The 20,482-nt window shown below is 43.1% G+C and overlaps 1 protein-coding gene across 12 annotated transcripts in view; it reads left to right on the top strand.

Annotated features, from left to right (window-relative positions):
* The window catches only part of Pde1c (phosphodiesterase 1C), a 606,321-nt gene that overhangs the window by 215,860 nt on the left and 369,979 nt on the right, over positions 1–20,482 (top strand). For all 12 annotated transcript variants that reach the window (XM_048786434.1, XM_048786431.1, XM_048786441.1 and 9 more), the window contains one exon: positions 875–1,046. In XM_048786434.1, coding sequence (XP_048642391.1) covers positions 875–1,046 — 172 coding nt within the window. The remainder of the gene's footprint in view (positions 1–874; positions 1,047–20,482) is intronic.

Here is a 20,482-nt window from a genome sequence, read left to right as displayed (position 1 = left end):
TGCTGAGGCAGGTGGGTGCAAAGAAAGGTGGGGATCAAGGCAAAGTGACAGAGCTGGCTGTGTCTGCTAGGTTCAGGTAGGGTAGATGCTAAAGCATGAAGTTTACAAAAGATGGGATCATACTTACTACCTGGGGAATATGTGTTTTGATGAGGGAGATCCCAGAGCTGTTTTCACATCACATCAAGGGTCCACACTGTCAATATCACTTATCACTGTTGATGTTGACCACCTGGCTAATCAGGCTCTACTTTTGTGACACCACTTTCACTTGGTGCTTGCCTTTCATGATTATCTTGTATTTTGAAGTGTGTGTAGAGTAGGATATCAATAAACATGCAGTATAGTTTTCTTTGGGTCTTCTTATTGCAGAAGAATCAACCTGGGAATTGTGAGCTCCAGTTCTTAGGGGTGGGGATCTCTTTGGGGTGGGTGTGTCTACAGAATGGAGTTTTGAAGCTTAAGCCTCAGGCAAGCCAAGAACATAGGGGAGATTTGTGTCTGAACATCCCCAGTTCCCTAAAATGGTAGCACTTTAGAGCACTTGCAATTGCTGAATGAACATCTTAGTAGGTATCTGAGGCTGTCCCAGGAGTTGAGGGTTGAACACCTCCGAGGTGAGACAGGATGTATCCATAATGCGGATAGTAAGTCAGGTTGCTCAGTGCTAGCCTATTTTCTGAATAAATGTAAGAATTCCTGGTTACTCCATATGTTGCCTGATCAGTATCTTCTGGAGCCCTTGGATGTTGGTGGAGATGATGAGAAAGGCACAAATCTCCCTGCCCTGCTTTTGAACATCCTGAACGGAAAGGCAGAACACCCAGTAGTTTGGGGATTTACCTGCACGTCATCCTTTTCTCCTCATCCTCAGGGTCGAAGTCGCAGAACTGTCTGTGGAACTCCCTCATCGATGGGCTCACCGGGAATCTCAAGGAGAAGCCACGGCCAACAATCGTTCATGACCCACGGCCCCCGGAAGAAATCCTAGCAGATGAATTGCCACAGCTAGATAGCCCCGAAGCCTTGGTGAAGACATCATTCAGGTTTGGTGGATGAAAACTCACTTTGTTCCTTTTTATCTGCTTGGGAGATTTCTTTTTTTTTTTTCAATCCAGTTGGGTGCATTGCAAGTGTGGCCTGCAACTTATGTCATGTATTTGTGCTGAGTAAATTAGAGATGATGAAGGAGAGTTGGAATCAGTGCTGGCTGGACTCCTGGCTATGTGTCCCGAATGTAGTGAAGATTATCTCAGTGGATAAGTTGTTCTTGGTATTTAATTGATATTGGCATTTAAATGTAAAGAACTTACTGATGTTGACAATTTAAATTGGATTAATGAATCTTTTGCTTCAAAGGAGGATGACGCATCCAGATAAGTGCACAGAAAAAAAGTGTGTGGTGGGATTCATTCAACCCCGTGTCTCTGGAGTCTCTTGCTGGGGGAGGGTTTCTGGTTGTGAGAGATGTAAGAGCTGCTGTCAGTTGAAAGAAAGTGAGAATCTTCTTGTGTTGGTTCCCAGATGGCTGTCTACTCTGTTCTTGTTCATCGTTTAGTCTTGCCTCTCCCTGTGAAAGCCTCTTATTTTCATTTAATATTGTATTCCATTTTCCTTATAACTCTATCCCTGACCTTCTCACCTGGGCTTAATGAAAATCAGTCTGGGTATGAATGTGGTGTAAAAGGGATTTTTTTTTTTATCTTGAATGAGTATTGAAACATACAGTACTACTCATACCATAATTAAAATCTACCTGGGCGTGGTGGCACATGCCTATAATCCCAGCAGTTCAGGAGGCTGAAGCCAGAGGATCGAGGGTTCAAAGCCAGCCTCAGCAACTTAGGTGGTAAGCAACTCAGGGAGACCCTGCCTTTATATAAAATATTTTAAAAGGCTGGGGATATGACCCAGTGGTTCAATGCCTCTGGGTTAAATTTCCAGTACCAAAACAACAACAAACAAACAAACAAATACACAACCCCCTTCCCCAACAAAACCCAGAAATAAGATCTAATCAATTTTCCAGCTTGTCTTCCTCCCCTTCTTTCTTCCAGTATCCTTATTTTTAATCTCTTGCTTTTCTTTCCATCATAGACTTATATTTTCCGCATGGTTAGTAGAGTATATAGATCTCACTTCTGATAATTTTTGGGGTCTGTGAAATATTGAAAGATATGCTCTTTTGCATCCAGGTGATGTGTGTAATTGCTCAATAAAAGCCATTTCATTATGTGAAGGTTATTCTTAGTAAAGACTGCATTATAGATGAGTTTACAACAAAAGTGATGAATAGAGGTTTGGATTTCTTTGTACAAAGTGGCGACTACATGGGTAAGACAAGAATCGCAGCCAAGTGCTTTTCTTATTCCCTAGGAGGGGTTTGGTTATTACATTATGAGGTTGTGAATAAAATAAAGCCCACTCACCCGAAGCCACATCCCGTGAACCTGCAGCTCTCTGCAGGTGACTGTGGTGAAAGAGGGGGCGTCGGATGGCTTTCTTGGTTTATATTTTCTCACTCTGGAGCCAACCTCTCCACAGGGCTCTCATAGCTACTTCTCCATCTCAAAGCAGGTTTATTGTCTTCTTCAATGAACAGCAGAAGGGTGCTTCCCAAGAACGAACACCTCCGTGACCACCACCTGTTCCCTTTGCCGTCTCTTCATGCTTTTTTGTAGATGGAATGTACTGACTGGTGGCCCTTCACTTGATCTGCTAGTTGTACCATGTGTCAATGTGTGGGTTCCTGAAAGAGACTAAATTATAAGTTTTTTTTAAGTCAGGACTTATTCCTGGTTCCTTGTAACATTTGGCAGAATAGGAAGGACACAGAAGGTACAGTTAGGCCAATCCTTTAGCAATTGAGGCTAGAAATTTCATTGCCATTGACTACTCATTTATTGCTATGCTGTTCTGGAAGCACTCTTTCTTCCAAAGGAGATGGTTGATTCTTTCCTCCTCCTCCCTGGGGATTGAACCCAAGGGGCACTTTACCACTAGCTACATCTCTATATGACTTTAGGATTTCAAAGAAGAATGAACTCTGGCTGGACTTTTAAGTAATGCTATAGGAATGTATCATTTATGCATTCCCTCCCTGCCCTCAATGTCACTCAAGGTCTGAAAAAACTGGAGAATTGCTGGCTCCTGGTATCAGTGACACAGGAGAAACGGTGCATTACACCCCTGCAATTTTAAACTTCAGTTGCATCAATGATCAGTGCTCTCGGTAAGATAGCTCTTCTTTTGCCAATGGACATAGTCTTCCCTCTGCTGAGGTTGAAGCATCAGGTTCTTCCTTTTAACTCTGGAATCCAGAACTTCTCAGCCCCATGCCCTGAATGTGCATGTATGTGTGTGTGCACACACACACATGCACACACACACCTCCAATTGGGGGATCTGCACATATAGTTGCACCTCTCTGCTTTGGAATGTCATCTTTGCTGAAGGGCATGTGGTTCCCATGGATGGGCATCATCTGTCCTCCTGAAGCTCCTCTGTAGGGTCATCATCACTGAGTGATGCAGGAAAAGTTATAACTTTGGGTTTACCCATTTTTTTTTTCTCCTTGTTCATACGTGGAGGGGATTTGGAACCTGGGGCCATGAAATATCATCAGCTCCTATTATCAAACAAGATTGAAATTCCAATGATAATGAGCCTATTGTACCGAATTATTAGGAATCCAGTCTTTTCTTGGGGTTCTTCTCCCTAAATATTCCTAAGGGCCCCCAGGCTTACTGACAATGGTTTCAGTGTTTGTCCTTTTCCTGATCTGCCTTCTGTCAAGAAATGGGGTCTCATGTTGAGGGTGGACTTTCTGACCCCACTGAGGTTATGAGTCTACATCACCAACCCAGATCTCCTCTTCTTTGGAATGTTTCCTCTCCGTGACTTCTGTTGTCTTTTCCTGACACCTGGGCTTAGGTGGTACTACCAGTTTTTCTTATAATGTTGACCTTCAAAAGGAAGGGGCTAGATGCTTCATTCCACTTTCTCCATGAATCTTTTGTAGCTCTCTGCAAGTAGGCTGGTATATACCAGCCACTTCCAGGACAAAGAGAGTACCCTTGTTTAATATTTGCATAATGTTTTCATTCAAGTAGTTCTTTCCAGATCAAAAGGACACTCTGCTCTGTAGTTAAATTCTCCTTTCCATTCCCATTACCTATTCCACCTAATAGGTAGAATTTATAGGTAGATTATAAATTTATAGATAGTAGGTGTTTTTCCAAAAAGTTTCAAAAGTATATGTGTCTCAGTCTCCCCTGGGTTCTCTGTTAAAATAACAATAACAACAACTATTCTCTTATTTCCAGAAGCCTTATGATGTTGTCCACTGTAGAGATGAAGAAACTGACTCAGAGAGGTATATCTCAGGTTCTGATTAAATACAGATGCAAATAATATAGATGATTGCTTGGAGATTGGTGGTCACCAATGGCAGCAGTAAGGGGTAGCTTGTGTAGCTGTTAAGCTATATGTCAGCCTTTGGAATATCATCACATAAACATCTCTTTTAGACTTTCATAAAAAGCATGCCCGGGATTCAAATGCAGCTTCAAGACAAGTCCCTGGGACTCCTCTTCCAACTGGGATGCCACTTCTGAGTCTGTTTTGTAAGCATTCTGGGACAGCCATTGGTGGCCAACACTTTTTATGTCAGTTACCAATCACGCAGGAGGTGTTGCAGGAAGTGAGAATTTGACACACAGATTTAGAAATGAAGATTTTGGAAAATGAGAGGCACCACCTTTCTCTCCACAGGGCTATACACTGATAGCTGACGTGTGTGGAAATGCCATCTCAATTCTGAATATGGTCCCTGATACTCTTCCTTGTTGTCCCTCTCTTTGCTAGACAGTGCTGAGCAAATGCTGTGACTTGGAGCAGAGAGTTCAGCAGAGTCTCAGGAGGAGGGTACAGGGGATGGAAGGATGGGTTTTTCATTCTAAGCTACCCAGTTACGACTATTCAACTTCTGATAGTGGCTGTATTGGGTTTTAGTTTCAATTCTATTTCTATTGGCAAATTATTTTCTTCATTTATTTAAACATCTTTTTTTCTTTTCTTTGTTTATTTCCAAATACATGAAAGTATAATTGACCATAAAAACTGTATATATTTATGATGTATAACGTGATGTTTTGTTGTATGTTACATTGGAAAATGATTAAATCAAGCGAGTTAACACACACCTCACCTCACATGCTTGCTTGTTTATTCTTTTCTTAATTGTCACAGAAGTTGGACCAGGACTGGCCCTGACAGTTCAAACTCAGTTGGGCATCACAGTCACTGGGTACTTATTGACATAGATCATGGGGCTCACCCCCAAGTGTGGGAGGGCTCTGGAATGTGCTTTTCTAACAAGCTTCAGGTGATCTTGTTGCCGATGGTCGAAGGACTATTGAGCTAGTTGATATTTAATACCTCTTTGAACTTGAAAATATTTTGTTATGTTAATTTGAGCAGGCCACTCACCTAATTTGTCTTCAGTTCTGAAATCTATGACATGGGGATAAAACATTCACTTCCCAGGGGCTTGGGGAGGATTTAAAGGTGACCTATGTGAAAGAGATAAGCAGTGAATGGCAGAATGTGCTCAGGAAGTATTGATCTTGTATTTCTGTTCAGCACTTCCTGGAATGCCCTTGAGCCTACCCACAGAAAATATGTGGATCAAAGTCGGGTTTTGTGGCTCCAGGTGCAGACACTGTGAGCTTCGAAAGCCCACTGAGCCTTTTGCATGAGAAATCTGCTTTCAAAAACTGATACTCTTGAAAGGAAAAAGTGGAGACTTCGGTGCCTGGAAAGGTGACCCCCTGGGAAATCACCCTGGGCCTCTCTTTTCCTTATTCCTCATGAGCCTCTTGCTCTGTCTGGGCTTTTCTTAAAGGTGAATAGAGAATGAATTGAATCTGGGGCTAAAGCAGATAGACAAGTCCAGCCAGTGTGACTGGCGACAGGAATCTCAATACCTGCCACTAGAGGACCCAAGAGAACAGGAAAGAGCTGGCAGCTGAGAGCCTTTTCTCTCTCTAGCCTCCAGCACACATTTGCAGAGGTGAAACCTGGCCCATATTATACTGAGAGTCAAGGAAATGAATGCATCTTGGGCATCTGTGATGTGCCAGGGACTGCCCATACAATTGCTCATTTAATCTCCCCAGAGCCTGGCAAATTGAGCATTGTTATCCTAGTTGTACAGACTAGGAAACTGAGGCTTAGTGAGATTAAGCAGTTTGCCTAAAGACACCCAGATGGCCCAGCTAGAGAATTAAACTCAGTCAACCTAGCTCTAAACTATGAATTCTCCACCATGTTCTGCTTCCACCATATCACCTTGACTTTCGTGTTTCTGGAATTGTTGTGGATGACAATTTGTTCTCAGTGTTGTGGGTTGTACTAGATGGGGTGTTCACTTCGAATACACAGATTGATGTATACCCTAGATATCCTTCAAGACTGACTCTGTTCTATTGCACTAAATCTTTTTCTGGTCCAGACCTATGTTTTCGACCCACCCATTCCTTTTGGATAGAAGGCCTCTAAGGCACTACTTTGGTATCCAGCAGTGGGAACCCTGAAGCCACCCAGTGTGCCAGCCATCCCAGTTACTTACCTTGAATCATGGGACCCCCTGGGTGGGCTCAGTTGCCAGGTTTTGGTAACTTTGAGGTTGGAAGAAGAGCATGCTTATGCCCTAGGGAGTCACTGGGGAGTTGATGAGTGTCTTTCCCCACTTAGAATGGACTTATTTGGGCTTTGGCAAAGGTTTCTAGATTCTATACATAGCTTACTAAGAATATGTTTCCAAGAGCAGAACTGCACAGAGCCAACACCTCAGCTACGGATGAGATTAAGGCCTTGTCAGATCCCATTTAATGGATTGCGTTTTCCATGCAGAATTAAATCATTGAACTCATCCTCATTTTGGCTTTTGGCAGTCAATTTTCCACCAGGGGATGCTGCCAAGAAGTCCGTTTCTGACTTGGTTACTTTCAGGAAATGTGCAATCTGGCTGATGATATGGCATGGCGTGTGTTAGAGTCCCCTGTGGCTTCTGATCCCACCCTGGCATGAGTCATGGGTTAAAATCCCCAGTTAGCTCATGGGAAGTCTGATCACATGGATTTCTCTATCACCATGTATTGCTCACCCACTGGGGACTTCTGGGGACCCATGGTTCTGGTTGTTGTGTGGGGAAAATTGTCCCTGTGATGGCCAAGGTTGTGTACCCCAATTGTACCAGACATGGCAGCAATCCCTAAGGCCAGTTGGTCCTTGGAGATGCTGGACTCCTCTGTGGGGTGACTTTGGTTGGATGGTGACCTTGCTGAACTTGCCTTAGAGTTACACTGTAGTACAATATGTGTTCACCCAATCTTTTTTCCTTCTCTGCTTTGTAGGAAATCAGAGCCTCTCCCAGCTCCTAATTCATTTCTTTCTCTCTCTCTCTCTCTTTTTTTGGGTTGGTGTGGGGGAACTGAGGATTGAACTCAGGGGCACTCAACCACTGAGTCCCATCCCTAACCTTATTTTGTATTTTATTTAGAGACAGGGTCTCACTGAGTTGCTTAGCACCTCACTTTTACTGAGGCTGGCTCTGAACTTGCAATCCTCCTGCCTCAGTCTCCTGAGCTGCTGGGATGGATTACAGGCAAGCACCACCATGCCCAGCTAATTTTTCTCTTACAGATTTTCTCCCTGATAAATTTCTTGTATGTCTAATCCTGCCTTGGCATTTACTTCTTAAAGGTTCAGGTTAAACACAGTGTCCTGTCTCACTATGATCTTCTACTGGGCCACTTGTATTTTGGTGCTATAAGCACAGTTTCAGTTTTATGGGCCTAGGAATCCTAGATCAGGATTTAATTTTATATTTTATATTTGAGGCTATGTCTTCCCCATGGGCTATAGTTTTAGGGTGGACATTAGCCAGGCCACAGCTTTCTTTAGTATCTTGAACTTAAATTGCCTATGAGATAACTTATTTTCTTGGATTAAGTAAAGAAACTGCAAGAGAAGTGGAGAGAATTTTAAATTATACTCAAAATATGGCTATTAATATTGTCCAAGGGAAAAGCTGAGAAATGTTGACCTCCATACAGAAGGTTGGATTTTGAACACAGTCTGGTTCCCAGCCAGTGGACCTGTCTCCAGGACTCACTTCCCCTCAAGAATGTGTCCTTCAAACCAAAGCACATTCTCCTCTGGTTATTGGGAAATCCAGACTCCCACCTCCAGGAATGAAGCTCCTCTGAAGTGTATTCTAAATCACAGCAACTCTTAGCACATTTTACAAAGTGCAAGCTATTCATTCTAGAATAGCCCCTTAGGGAGGAGTAAGGAGCTTCAGTGCTCTCAGGTGGAAAAGGAGGTGTGGAGCATTCCTTCTAGAGTCTTCATCTAAATCTCTCAGCCAGTGTCAAGTGTGGATAAACTTCTCCACACTTCCTAATTAGCAACAGGAGTTTCTGCCCAAGGCCAGAGGTAGACGTGTAATCCCTAATGTCCTCCCTAATTTATTTTTTATTTTATTTTTTGGTGCTGGGGATTGAACCCAGGGCTTTGTGCATGTGAGGCAAGCACTCTACCAACTGAGCTATATCCCCAGCCCTGTTTTCTCTAAATTAATGAAGGAAGCATGAAGGAATCAGTTCGGACCAAATAACATCCAGGGGTCAGTGTGGGAAACGTAGTAAATATGTGTCTTTTCTCCAGGTGCACAAGCAGTAATTTTATTGCACACAACCTGTACACTCATAAGAAAGGGGTTTTCAATAGAGTTCTCCATATTTGAAAGTAGCATTGGGAGCTATGGGGGTGAGAGCAGCAGTCGTGATGGTTTGTGTGGAAATCAGGTGTAGCCCAAGGCCAAGGGCTCCCTGTGCTCTTGCTTGGGTATTTCCGCAGCTGGACAGCTGGAACTCCTACTCACGTGCTCCCTGAACACTTTACAATTCTCCCCAAGAACACATCCTGTGTTATTCTTGTTCGCATTTTGCATTAGAAACTGATTTTTCCGGGGACAGGGACCCACAGCCTGGGTTATATCAGAATGCTCAAAGAATATTTGTTGATAATGGACAGACTGTGGTTTTGCAGCCCAATTCACTTTTTCTGGTTTAACTCACCACCCTACTGTAAGGGTAGAGTAGTTCTTGGCTCTGGAAGTGTAAATTCAGTACATCCCAGGCATCAGGGGAACCTCTGGTCAGAAGAGAAGGCAACAGAACTGCTGCTGGAAGCTTCAGAAGCCCTTGCCAGGGCTGCTGCCACCAGATTCCTTTCTTTGCTTTTTTTTTTTTTTTTAATTTTGACTTATTAGAGGATAGAGGATTTATTCTTGTCAACCAGTAGGGAACCGGGAGTTGCTTTACAGAGAATGTGCTTTATAGATTGACATCACAACGTGAGAAGTACCTGGGTAACAGGGTCACAACTTTGTCAGTACCAAGATGTGCAAGAAAATGTAGCATTTAAATTTTGTTTTTAGTGGAGCTGATTTTCTCCCAGGGCCCTCACTTTCCTGGTACCAGAGGAGGGAACCCTACATTTAAAGTCAACTATGGACTCATGTGCTTTTTATTTCCCTCTGCTGATTTAGTTTCTTTGAACAAATACTCTCTTGTTCAGATGTCCTCTGTCCTCTCTCCCCTGCATTTTGCCAAGGTAGCATCTGGTTTTGTGTGGCTCTGGCCACTGAGGAACGGGGTCCTCCATCTCCCCCTGCTGGCGGGTGGGATGTGGGCTCCTCTGCCTGCTTCTTGTCCTCAGAGTCCCATGCCAGTGCTTTGGACCACGAAGGGCTGGTTGTGATTCTGGATGCGATGGTCTAGCTGACAGCCCTGGGCTGCTCTGCCTGCCTGGGCTGCTCTGCCCCGGTGTCAGCCATCCTGGCTGACTCTAGTCACTATCCCGGGTGATGTCTGAGGCTTGACTGCAGGAGCTTGTGGGAACCTCTGTCTTTCAAAACCACACAGGACTTAAGGGACAATCTGGGAAAGCTAAATCCCACTTTCCCTTTACCCAGCTACTGGCCACTGTGTTGACTTTGATGTGGAGCCTCTAGTTTGTGGGCACCTGTCCCTCTAGGGAGAGGACAGGGAGGACCAACAGATTTCATCCTTGCCTCTTCTGCCCTCATTTCCCTTCTCCATGAATCCCCCCAGCCAGAAAAGAAGTAGATGGCTGACTTTTCACTTCTCTTACATCATCTCCTCCTCCTCCCCAGTGCCAGGCTGGAGGCTAAGTTGTAATGGTGGATGAGTCAAAGAGGCAGATTGGCCTAGTGATATGGGACCCTGCATGGCGAAACATCTCAAAAACACCATATGTCACCCCTCACAAATATTCAATGATAAACGACTACTGCATTTATTTTTATAATTAAATCAAGGTACCTTAAGTCAAAATAAAGCAAACCCCTTAAAACTGTACCCTATAATAATGCAAATTTAGATATCATTATTGGTGACTGATCCCTGTCCTCTGCAGCAGGGACTCCTGGTCACATTATTAACCTTACAATAATGACTCTATGTTTTACTCTGTAGAAATATTTGTTCATATTTGCATCATTAGGGCAGGATTCTTGGCCTTGCTACTGGAAAAGGAGCAGTTTCTGTCTTAGAATCTTTCTGGTAACAAATGCTGTCTTTCCATTCAAGTGCTCTGAGCGTGCTCTGCAGTGGCATCCTGCCTGGCTGGGCACTGGTACATTGGACCAGCGTGTGCCCTGCTCCTCTCGGTCTCACATACACCACAGAACTATAAAACAGGCCACTCTGGATCACAGTGGATGTGAAAGGGAAGCAGAAGGAACATAAGAACCAGGGCCGGGAGACATGAAAACCTGGCACGGCTTGAAGGAACTGTTGGATTTGCATCCAAGGCATGGGAAGGGGAGGCAGTTAAAGTTTGGAACCAGGTAAAGGAAAGGGATCATATATGATAGAACCTTGTGTGCTGTAGAGTTTCAATTTTATTCCAGAGGCAGACACTCTTTGAAGCTTTTGGAAACTTTAAGGAAGCAGAAGGGAGACTATTTATCATTATGTTACAAAATGAGGAGTTACATTTCTCCTCCACACAAAGCATCAAAATGGTTTCCTGAGGAATAATGGGGCTGGAGAATGGCATCGGGGACTGAACACCTATGGGTTCTGCCAAGCTTGGAGGAGGCACATGGATAGTTTTGAGAAGTAACTTATGAAAATATGTTTTCCTATATGGATTGGAAAAGAGATCATTTTAAAAATTACTTCCGAATGCAGTCGTATCTAGTGGTCATTGACTAGACAGCTGATAACTGTAATCTACCACGGTTCCCCATTTATTGATCACTGTTAAGTGTGGCCGAAAGTGAATTTGCTGGGATAATTACTTCCAGACCGTGGCAGCCAGCTCAGCCGCGGAAGCATTGTTGTCCTCATTTAGAGGAAGTGCTAACCCTGACTGAGGTGATCAGGCTTAAGTACTGGAAGGTGGACATGTTGAAGACTGCCTGAGAGCGTGATTCACAAAGTTACAAACAGGAAGATGTGACTCAAACAGATCTCTGGGCCTAGAGATTGTAAACTTTGAGTTAAATTGTAAACTTTGAGTTACTATCATTCTCATTCTTTGGAAATGGCCCAGATTGGGTTAAGAAATGGTATATGTAGTTGGGTGGAGGTGTTTTTATAATGTTCTGTTAGTTATTTTATTCATAAATATGTCTGCCCAATATCAGGATTGAGTTTCCTTGGTTGTTAAATTTCCTAGGGTAGCACTCAATCCTACTATTCTGTTTAACTGTAAGCCAACATATAAGTAACTATATTTAAGAAATGCTTTTGCCCACAGGCTTCTACAAGCCATTCAATGGCATCAAACACCCTGCAGATCACTAGAGCCCTGACGGAGGCTGTGACCATGTAGTACATACCATGCAGGGTGGGGATAAGGGGGAGGAAGGTGATTTAGCACAGGTGCTTGAACTCAAAGCCGATTTCTATCCCAGTTCTGTCACTTACCTCCTTGGGGCAGTGGCTTAGCTTCTCTTAGACTCAGTTTTCTTTTCTGTAAACACAAATAACAATGATGGGAGGATGGGATGGGAAATTGTATGTAAACCCTTGTATTAAAAACTGCAGTCTTGGGCTGGAGTTGTGGCTCAGTGGTAGAGCTCTTGCCTAGCACATGTGAGGCACTCAGCACCACATAAAAACAAATAAATAAAATAAAGATATTGTGTCCACCTACAACTAAAACTATTAAAAAACCAAAAATCAAAAAACAAAACTCCTGCAATCTAGGTCAAGTTGTGGTTTAGTTCATTGTATTGTGTCCATGTCAGTTTTCCTGGTCTTGATCATGGACAAAGAAGGGCAAGGTGTTATCATTAAGGGAGCAGGATGGAGGGTGAGGGCACCTCTAACTGTTTTCACAAGTTATTGTGTGTCTATAATTGTTTCAGCAAAAGGTTAAACAGCAAAATTTAGCATTGTGTCTAGTCTCCATTAATTGTAGTTTTTTAAAAATTCTAAAGTATCATCAGGAATTCTGTTCTTTGACTTAAGCTCAACCTTTTGAGGGTGAGTGTGTGTGTGTTTGAAAGAGAGAAAGAGAGAGAGAGAGAGAGAGAGAGAGAGAGAGAGAGAGAGATAGATGGGGGGAGGGGAGCAAAGTCAGAGACACAGAGTCAGAGAGAGAAGCAGATGCTAAGAAAAAGGAGAGAGTAGACCAAACAAATTCTAGAACCCTTTTCTAATGCACTGCACCACGTCAATACATCAGTGGCCTCCACAGCAACCACCACTGAATTCTCTTCTTGCTATAATTTCTTATTCTCCCAGTTGAAAACCTTGCCTTTTATTACTTTTGTGGTCTCTGTTCAAATATCAGGTTATCTTAAATCAGGTTGTTGAAAGTATTCATGAGCAGTCAAGTCGGTGTCCCTAGGTGGGGTCAGAATTGGGTGCTCTGCAGACTCCTCTGGTCAGGCTGCCCCTGGTCCCTCTCTTGTTTTTCTTCATTCTCCTGTATCCACGTTGCCTTGGTGTGTGCTGATGTCCCCAAGGCCATTTCTTTAATGACCATTTAGGCCTTTCTTGACCATTGTCACCTGATGCAGACTGTGCTGCCTTCTCACAGGGTGTAGGATTTATCTGGGGGTGGGTGTCTGGAGTTTTGGAATGATCACAGAATGAGCTCTCCTACCCCTTGAGATGCCATATGTCCATGCCATTTTAGATAACTGAAGTGTCACCAAATGTCCCTTATGTTGTCTTTCTCCATAAGCCAATTCAACAGAATGCAGGCAAATCACATGTTTTCTTTTGGGAATGTGCTACATGGAAGCTTTCAGAAGCCTGCTAGGCACTGACTATTTTTACTTTATGATTTAGTGGCTGCCGGGTCTCATCACTTTCTGGTAAGCTGGCTTTGAGAGATTGCCTCAGTTTCTTGGTCACCAGTTTCTCTTTTCTTTGTCTTTTCCAAAATGATGTTTTGTCATAAACCAACATACTCACCTTAGAGAACTTTTGATAAATGATAGGAGAAAAGATTCCTAATACAATCCCTGCTATCATTTTGGCATCCTTCCGGAAGCGTTAATATCCATGCCTTATTCTTATAGTTGTCATTATAGCGTGGATGCAGTTGAGTAAGCTAATTTTTCTTGCCATTATGCATTTCCCATGTTGCTGTATAATGCGTGTTTGTGTGTGTGAAATGTGGGAGAGGTTATTTACCCACGCCACTATTGTTGATCATTTAGGTGGTTCCCAGTTTTTCACTCTTCAACAGGATGCTGTGACCAAAATCCTCACGCATCTAGATAGTTTTAAACTGCATCCAGTTTAGTGTATAAATAGAAACACTGAATAAAGGGCATTTTGGTTCTTAATAAACCACATTACTAAAAGGTCCCTGAGAAGCTTCAAAATTCCTATCAGCATTGAATGCCTTATGATTTTGTATAGTAATACTCACTTCTCACAGCTTTGACGTGACTATTAATAGTTGGTTTTTTTTTTTATTATTTTAAAGTTGTAGATGGACACAATAACTTTATTTATTTATTTTTATGTGGTGCTGAGGATCAAACCCAGTTCCTCCCTCATGCATGCTAGGCAAGTGCCCTACCACCGAGCTACAACCCCAGCCCCAATTATTGTTTTTTTCAAGGTAGGCTGTCCTTTCCTTAAAGCCAAACAAGCCCATGATGACTGTTTGGTTGTCTTTTGCTGATGCCCTGCTCAGGAGAGCATTAGAGTCTCTCTTTGATATTGAGGGAATCAATATCATCCTCTTTTATATCATAGCAGAATAAGGTTCAGAAAAATCAAGTGACTTCACCAAGGACATACAACTAAGAAACAGCATAGCCCAGAGTGAAACCTGTATAATTTTGGTCCTGAAGCCTTTGCTTTCTTCTCCATTCCCTATCTGGAAACAGGGGACAGAGAATGGACTAATGAATTGTTCTTGGGATGAGGAGTTGGGGACTAAGGAGATAAGAAGTCACTTGCCCAGGAAAGACTTCATGGATGTTCTTGCCCTCAAGGAATTGGAAGTTTAATGGAGAAAACAGAGAGGTCACTTAATAATTACTGTATGGTGAAGTGGCAATTGTTTATATGTGCTAAAGTGTTAATGATTTATATAAAAATATAATTAAATGCTCTCATAGAAATAGAGAAGAGAATTTTCTAAATAGCTTTATTAATATATAATTGACATACAAAAACACTGTCCATTTTCAAATATTCCAATGGGTTTGACATTTGTATACACCTGTGACATCATCACTGCATGAACCATCATCCCTCTGAGATTTTTCTTTCTACATTTTCTTCTATTAACTTTGAAAATTAGCTCTTTTGCATTCCACACCATGGACACCCACAGCCACCTTTACAGATTACATACGAGTTTGCATGTTCTAGTTTTGTATATAAATGAAACCAAGCAGTATGTATTCTGGTGTCTTTCACTGAGTGTAACTATTTTGAAAGCCATCCATGTTGTGACATATATCAATAGATCATCCCCTTGTATTGCTGAGTGGTATTCCATTGCATGGTGTAAAATGACTTGTTAATTCATTCAACTGTTGCTGGGCATTAGCATTTTTCAATTCCTGTCGTGTAAATATTCCCACCATGGCTGATTTCAAGTCACCAAGATGGAGTCACAGAATGGAACTGGAAAAAGATGCACACAATTAGCTCTCATGAACTGTCAGGGACAAGTTCTGCCTCTGTTCCAAAAATGCTGGAAATGAGTGCTGGACAGTAAGTAGCTGTGAAGTACAAGGAATCGGAACACTGGAAAAGCTTGGCACCTGGAACACTTGAGTTTTGAGTTCCTTAGCTTTCCGTGTGTGGGGATGGAGTTGGTTCCCACTCGAAAATAGCTGTTTTGGGGGCTTAGCCCACGTGGTTTCTAGAAAATGCTATTCTGTTTACAAAGACTATTTGTTTTAAAGACTTATTACTCAGGAAATAAATAATGATTATGGGCAGGGGTAAAAACTGTTCTGAGGATTTCATACCTTTGTGATTATTTTAAAATAAATGTAAATAAATGCACGAATCTTTTTTTTTTTTTGAATAGAAATGTTTCTTTTAAATTCTGTATTCCCCATCTAGACATTGTTAAAATCACTTTCATTTTATTTATTGTGTGGAATGCAAAAGAGCTAATTTTCAAAGTTAATAGAAGAAAAATATAGAAAGAAAAAATGTGCAGCTTGACTTTGTCCTTCAATATTTTATACATCTTCCTCTCTGTGAATAACAAATTGTTTGTAGGGAAACAATTTACATTTATAGTAGTGCTTTTCATTCTGCATTATCCCAAAACTTCCTCTTTGATCTCTCCATTCATCACTGAATAGCTGCTGTCATTGGCAGAAACACACTGAACCATGTCTGTGACACAGAGGAAATCAGATCAGGATCAGGGAATGTAGGAGAGGGGGCAGCTTGGAACAGAGCAGGGAATTGGGCAGGCATGGACTTGGCAACTCCTTAGGATCCATTCATTTATAGTAACTGTTTGTGGAGCTCCTATTTTGTGCCATGCATGAAAGTATGTGGTATACGATGGTAATAAAACTGACCTGGTCCCTCGCTTTGTAAAATTTATGGCTCCTGTGCAGGACAAGCAGCTAAGGACATTCTCAAACCTGGTCTCAAAGTGGCCTGCCAAAGTGACCATATTATCCTAATCAAATGTAGAAATCATTGGATCATAAATGTCATTTATTTTTTCTGCAGTGATGTAATATTCCCATCACCTGTGATTCTGGATGGGCTGAGCAGCTGCCTCATATGAGATCACTTATTTTCCTATTTCATTAAAAAAGAAACTACTGCATCAAATTCTAGCTTTTTTTTTTTTTTTAAAGGTGAGGCCCTGTGATCTTTGATGTTTGCCCGGTGAGGACAATTCTGGACTTTTCAGTTAACAGTCCATCCTTTGAAGGCTCAGGTGAGCGCCCACTTTCCTGTCCTATTGACTAAAGCACAAACTTTCTTGAGGTGTCAGTCATGGCTAAGGACTTGCACCTCAATGTGGATGGCTATCTATGTAGTGCAGGTTCTTAACCTGAAGGATGGCTTCACGAGCTCTGGGATGTCCAAAATGAGGGCCTAGGGTTACCTGTTTATTTTTTAGGGAATCTGAAACTTTCTTCAGATTCTCATGAGTGTTTATAATTAAAAAAAAAAAAGAACCTTCAGGGCATTGGAAAGAACACTGAGTAGGTGTTGAGGAAGCCACCCTTCTCTGGCCTATGCCATCAGGCTGTAGAGACCTCTAGGTGCCTCAGTTTTGTCATTCGTACAGCAGGGTAAATATTTTTCCTTTCTAACCATCAGGACTATTGTGAGATCACATGAGATCTTTGAGCACAAAAGTGCTTGGCCGGTACCCCGTGCTGTGCAAATCACCACAGCAGATCATAAGAGTGAGGGTGGTGGCTGAGGCGGAGGGAACAGGACAGAGAAGATCCTGAGGGAGATGAGGCCACTTCCCCAGTCACTGAAGAGGATCAGAGTCTTTGCTGTTCTTCTAGTGTCCTTGAGTCACCTTGGCCCTGGTTGCTGTTGAGCCCAGCTCATTCCAGGAGGAGAAACAAGAGTCAGGCGAAGTGGGAGGAAACCCCATGTGAACAAAATCCACACGAGGAGAAGACACCCTCACGTTAACAGAAAAGGGGAGCTTTCCCAAGCAATACTTATGTTAGCGAAACCTTTATTTCTCCTCAGTATGTTCAGTCTAAATTTGGACCTCACCTGGGAAGACCTTTTGCTTAGGATCTCCTGGTTTAAATAGGGACTGTATATCCTGTGTGACCAGGCGCACTGCTCAGCCTCGCCCAGCATTAGTTATTCATGTGCAGACTTGATACTCAGTTCTCAGACTGAAGGAATAGTTTTTATTTAATTTTTATTGCAGAAGTTTGGAGTTTCAATCCAGCCTCTGCCACACATCGGTTATATTATTTTGGACTGCTCCGATGCAGTTTGTGAATGGAATCTGTAATTCTTTCTTCAGAATGACTTGTGAAAATAAAATAAATGGAGCTAGATGAAAGTGCTGTAAAATGTAAGGCACTATTTTGAAGTTATTATAATAGTAATTTTGTAATGATTATAATGATAGGTCTTGCTAATAATACTCACACAACCGTGAATAATCACATAAAAATCACCAACAATTTTCATTGTAAATTATTGTTGGATTATGGTTTAAAGTACAATTAATAAGCAGATGTGAAGATACATTCCTTTCAGCCTGAGAGTGGGAACTTTGCTCAGGTGGGGATCCCCATCTCTGTTCATCTCATTTGCTTTTTTTGAGTATGCATGCTATAGCTAGCTGCAGGTGAAATAGCTAAGAGAGGAAGGGGCGAAAATGGATGGTTTGGAAGCTGTTGGTTAAACCAGAAGCACCGCTCTGTTGCTCTTTCTTCAACAGGTGCATCCAAGGCATGTTTCTGTAATTAGTTTCTCCACTTCTGTTCTCTTTAGCTCTCTGTTTGGCCCTGGTCCTTGGCACCTCTCGCCTTCCTACAGTAATAGTCTCCCAGCTGAACTTAGAATGTCCTCATCTAATCTATTCCATAGTTTGCTATTACACTGAGCCACATCCCCAGCCTTTTTTTTATATTTTATTTGAGACGGTCTTGCTAAGTTGCTTACGGCCTTGCTAAGTTGCTGAGGCTGGTTTTGAACTTGTGATCTTCCTGTCTCAGCCTCCCAAACTGCTGGGATTACAGGTGTGCACCACCATGCTCAACACAGGTGTATGTATATATATATATATATATATTTAAAGCAGATTCAACTTTTTAAAAACCTTTGGTTCCCCATTGCCCACAACATACGTGCTCGACAGAGGCAATGGAAGACAGTATTGAATCAAAGTAATTTGTTACTACTAATAATTAGAGAGCAAAAGTCTGTGAATAATGTATTCTCTTTTTGTTTTACTCTTTAAAAACCAATTCACTGCATCATTGCTGTCTAGTGTGGGAGGGTGAGGGCAGAATGAAAGCTCATGCATGGAAAGGTTGTGAATAACCCTGGCTATGCCCAGACAGCACCATCCATCATTTACTCTGTGGGTAAAATAATGGAGAACCAGTAGTCAGAAAAATAAAACCTGCACTCCTCGGTATGCCATAAAAGGGATCCATGATCTGGGGCCCACTTTGTTTTGATCCTTCCCTCCTGCCCCCTCACCCATCCTGCCCTCCCCATCCCATGCTATTTCCCAGCTACAATGATTGCAGGGATATTCATTTCCTGCCCATGATGTGCTTTCCTGTGTGTGGGAAAAGCAGCCTAGTTTCCCTTTGGAGAAGTTGTTTCCCTATTTTCAGCCCTATAGGGTTTGGGTAAGGTTGACCCTACCTCTTCCTCTGGGGATCGGTATCACCTGACAGGCCAACAGAAGTAGGGGATTCCTTCAATCACAGTGATTGGCTGGAAATGGGCAGGTGCTTCTACTGGGGCCAATCAGATGCACCCTTTGGTTTTGCAGGAATTATTGGGGAGGAGGTGCTGTCTTTCTACTAAGGCTGTGGAACAGGTAGGATACATGTGTGGTGCTGCCAGGGGTCTTTTACACCCATGAGGAAAGGCTGCCTGAGTGTGGCGCTGTCACAGATGAGAGGAGCACCGAGAGGCAGATCAGCACAGTCTCAGTGGTATTATTTGAGTCCCTGGGTGCATGTGAAGCTAGATACAGTTTGGTTTTATGAGCCAATACAATGTCAATCTGTCTCTCTTGCTTAAATCATTATGAATTTCTTTTCTGTTCCTTTAAATCAAGAGTCTTGACTACTTTATTGAACCTATTATTCCCTAGTCAGGGCAAGCCCTTTATGATTATGTGTTTTTGCTCTTGGTTTGGAATGTCCATCTCCATTCCAGCAGTATTCTGTTGGGTTCCTTAGATTTCCCTAGTACCTTTCCATCCTACCTGGACAGAGGACATCACCTCTCTGTGTCCCTGTAGCCGAGGTAATCCATGACATTGCACTTTGTCTTATAGTTAACTACATGCATATTGATATCTCCAACTCCTTACTATGGAATACTCCGTTTCAAAAACTTTCTTGTTTAAATGCATATCCCTGGGGGACGGGAAGATGGCGGCGAGGGGAGTGCATTACCCCCGTGTGCTGCTTCACTGTGTGGGAGTATGACAAGTCAGGACGGCTAAAGGATATCTTGTTAGGAATTTCCAGCAATAGTGGGGTGCTCCGGAACCTGGAGGAAGGATTTCCATCGCATGAGGATCTGCTACGGGGACTCAAACGCGAGAGGTTTGTCGCACGGAGGGTAACACGGCTTATTCAGCAAATCGCCCCGCGGCTAGAGTCTGCAGCGCGCGCTGGGATAGAGACGCAGGGTTACAGCGCTGCAGTTTCTGCCAGCCGTGCAAGCACCGTACTCAGGGCTGAATTCTGGGTTCGAGACGGGGGAAAGGAAGCGGTCCATCTCGGTTCTCCACACCGGTCAGACCACAGAGGAGGCCAGCAGCCACCATGATGGTAAACTGACGTCACCTACCCTGTTTTAGACTGACCGCAGCTCATTCAGCCATAGATCAGGTAATTTCAGGCTGCAATTCACCTGCGGCTTGCAGACAGATTGCTAGGGTTCAGCGCCTGGGTGCTTCTTAGAACCTGAGCTTATCGGAGCGAACACCGAGCGCGGGGCGGCCGAGTTCCGGCTCCCGGAACCGTTCCGCGGAGCCTGTGGAGGCTGCTTCTCGGACTCTGCTCCTATCAGAGCATACAACAAGCACTAAGCAGCCGAATTCCGGCCCCCGGAACTGAGCCCGTGGGGACTGCTTCTTGGAGCTTACACTTATAGGAGCTTACACCGAGCACGGAGCGGCCGAGTTCCGGCTCCCGGAACTTCCCTAGACCGGGGCTAGGAGCCCGCGGAAACTGCTTCTC

Source organism: Marmota marmota, unplaced genomic scaffold, assembly GCF_001458135.2.
Source record: "Marmota marmota marmota unplaced genomic scaffold, marMar, whole genome shotgun sequence".
Lineage (NCBI taxonomy): Eukaryota > Metazoa > Chordata > Mammalia > Rodentia > Sciuridae > Marmota > Marmota marmota.
This window is presented reverse-complemented; position numbering and strand designations above follow the sequence as displayed.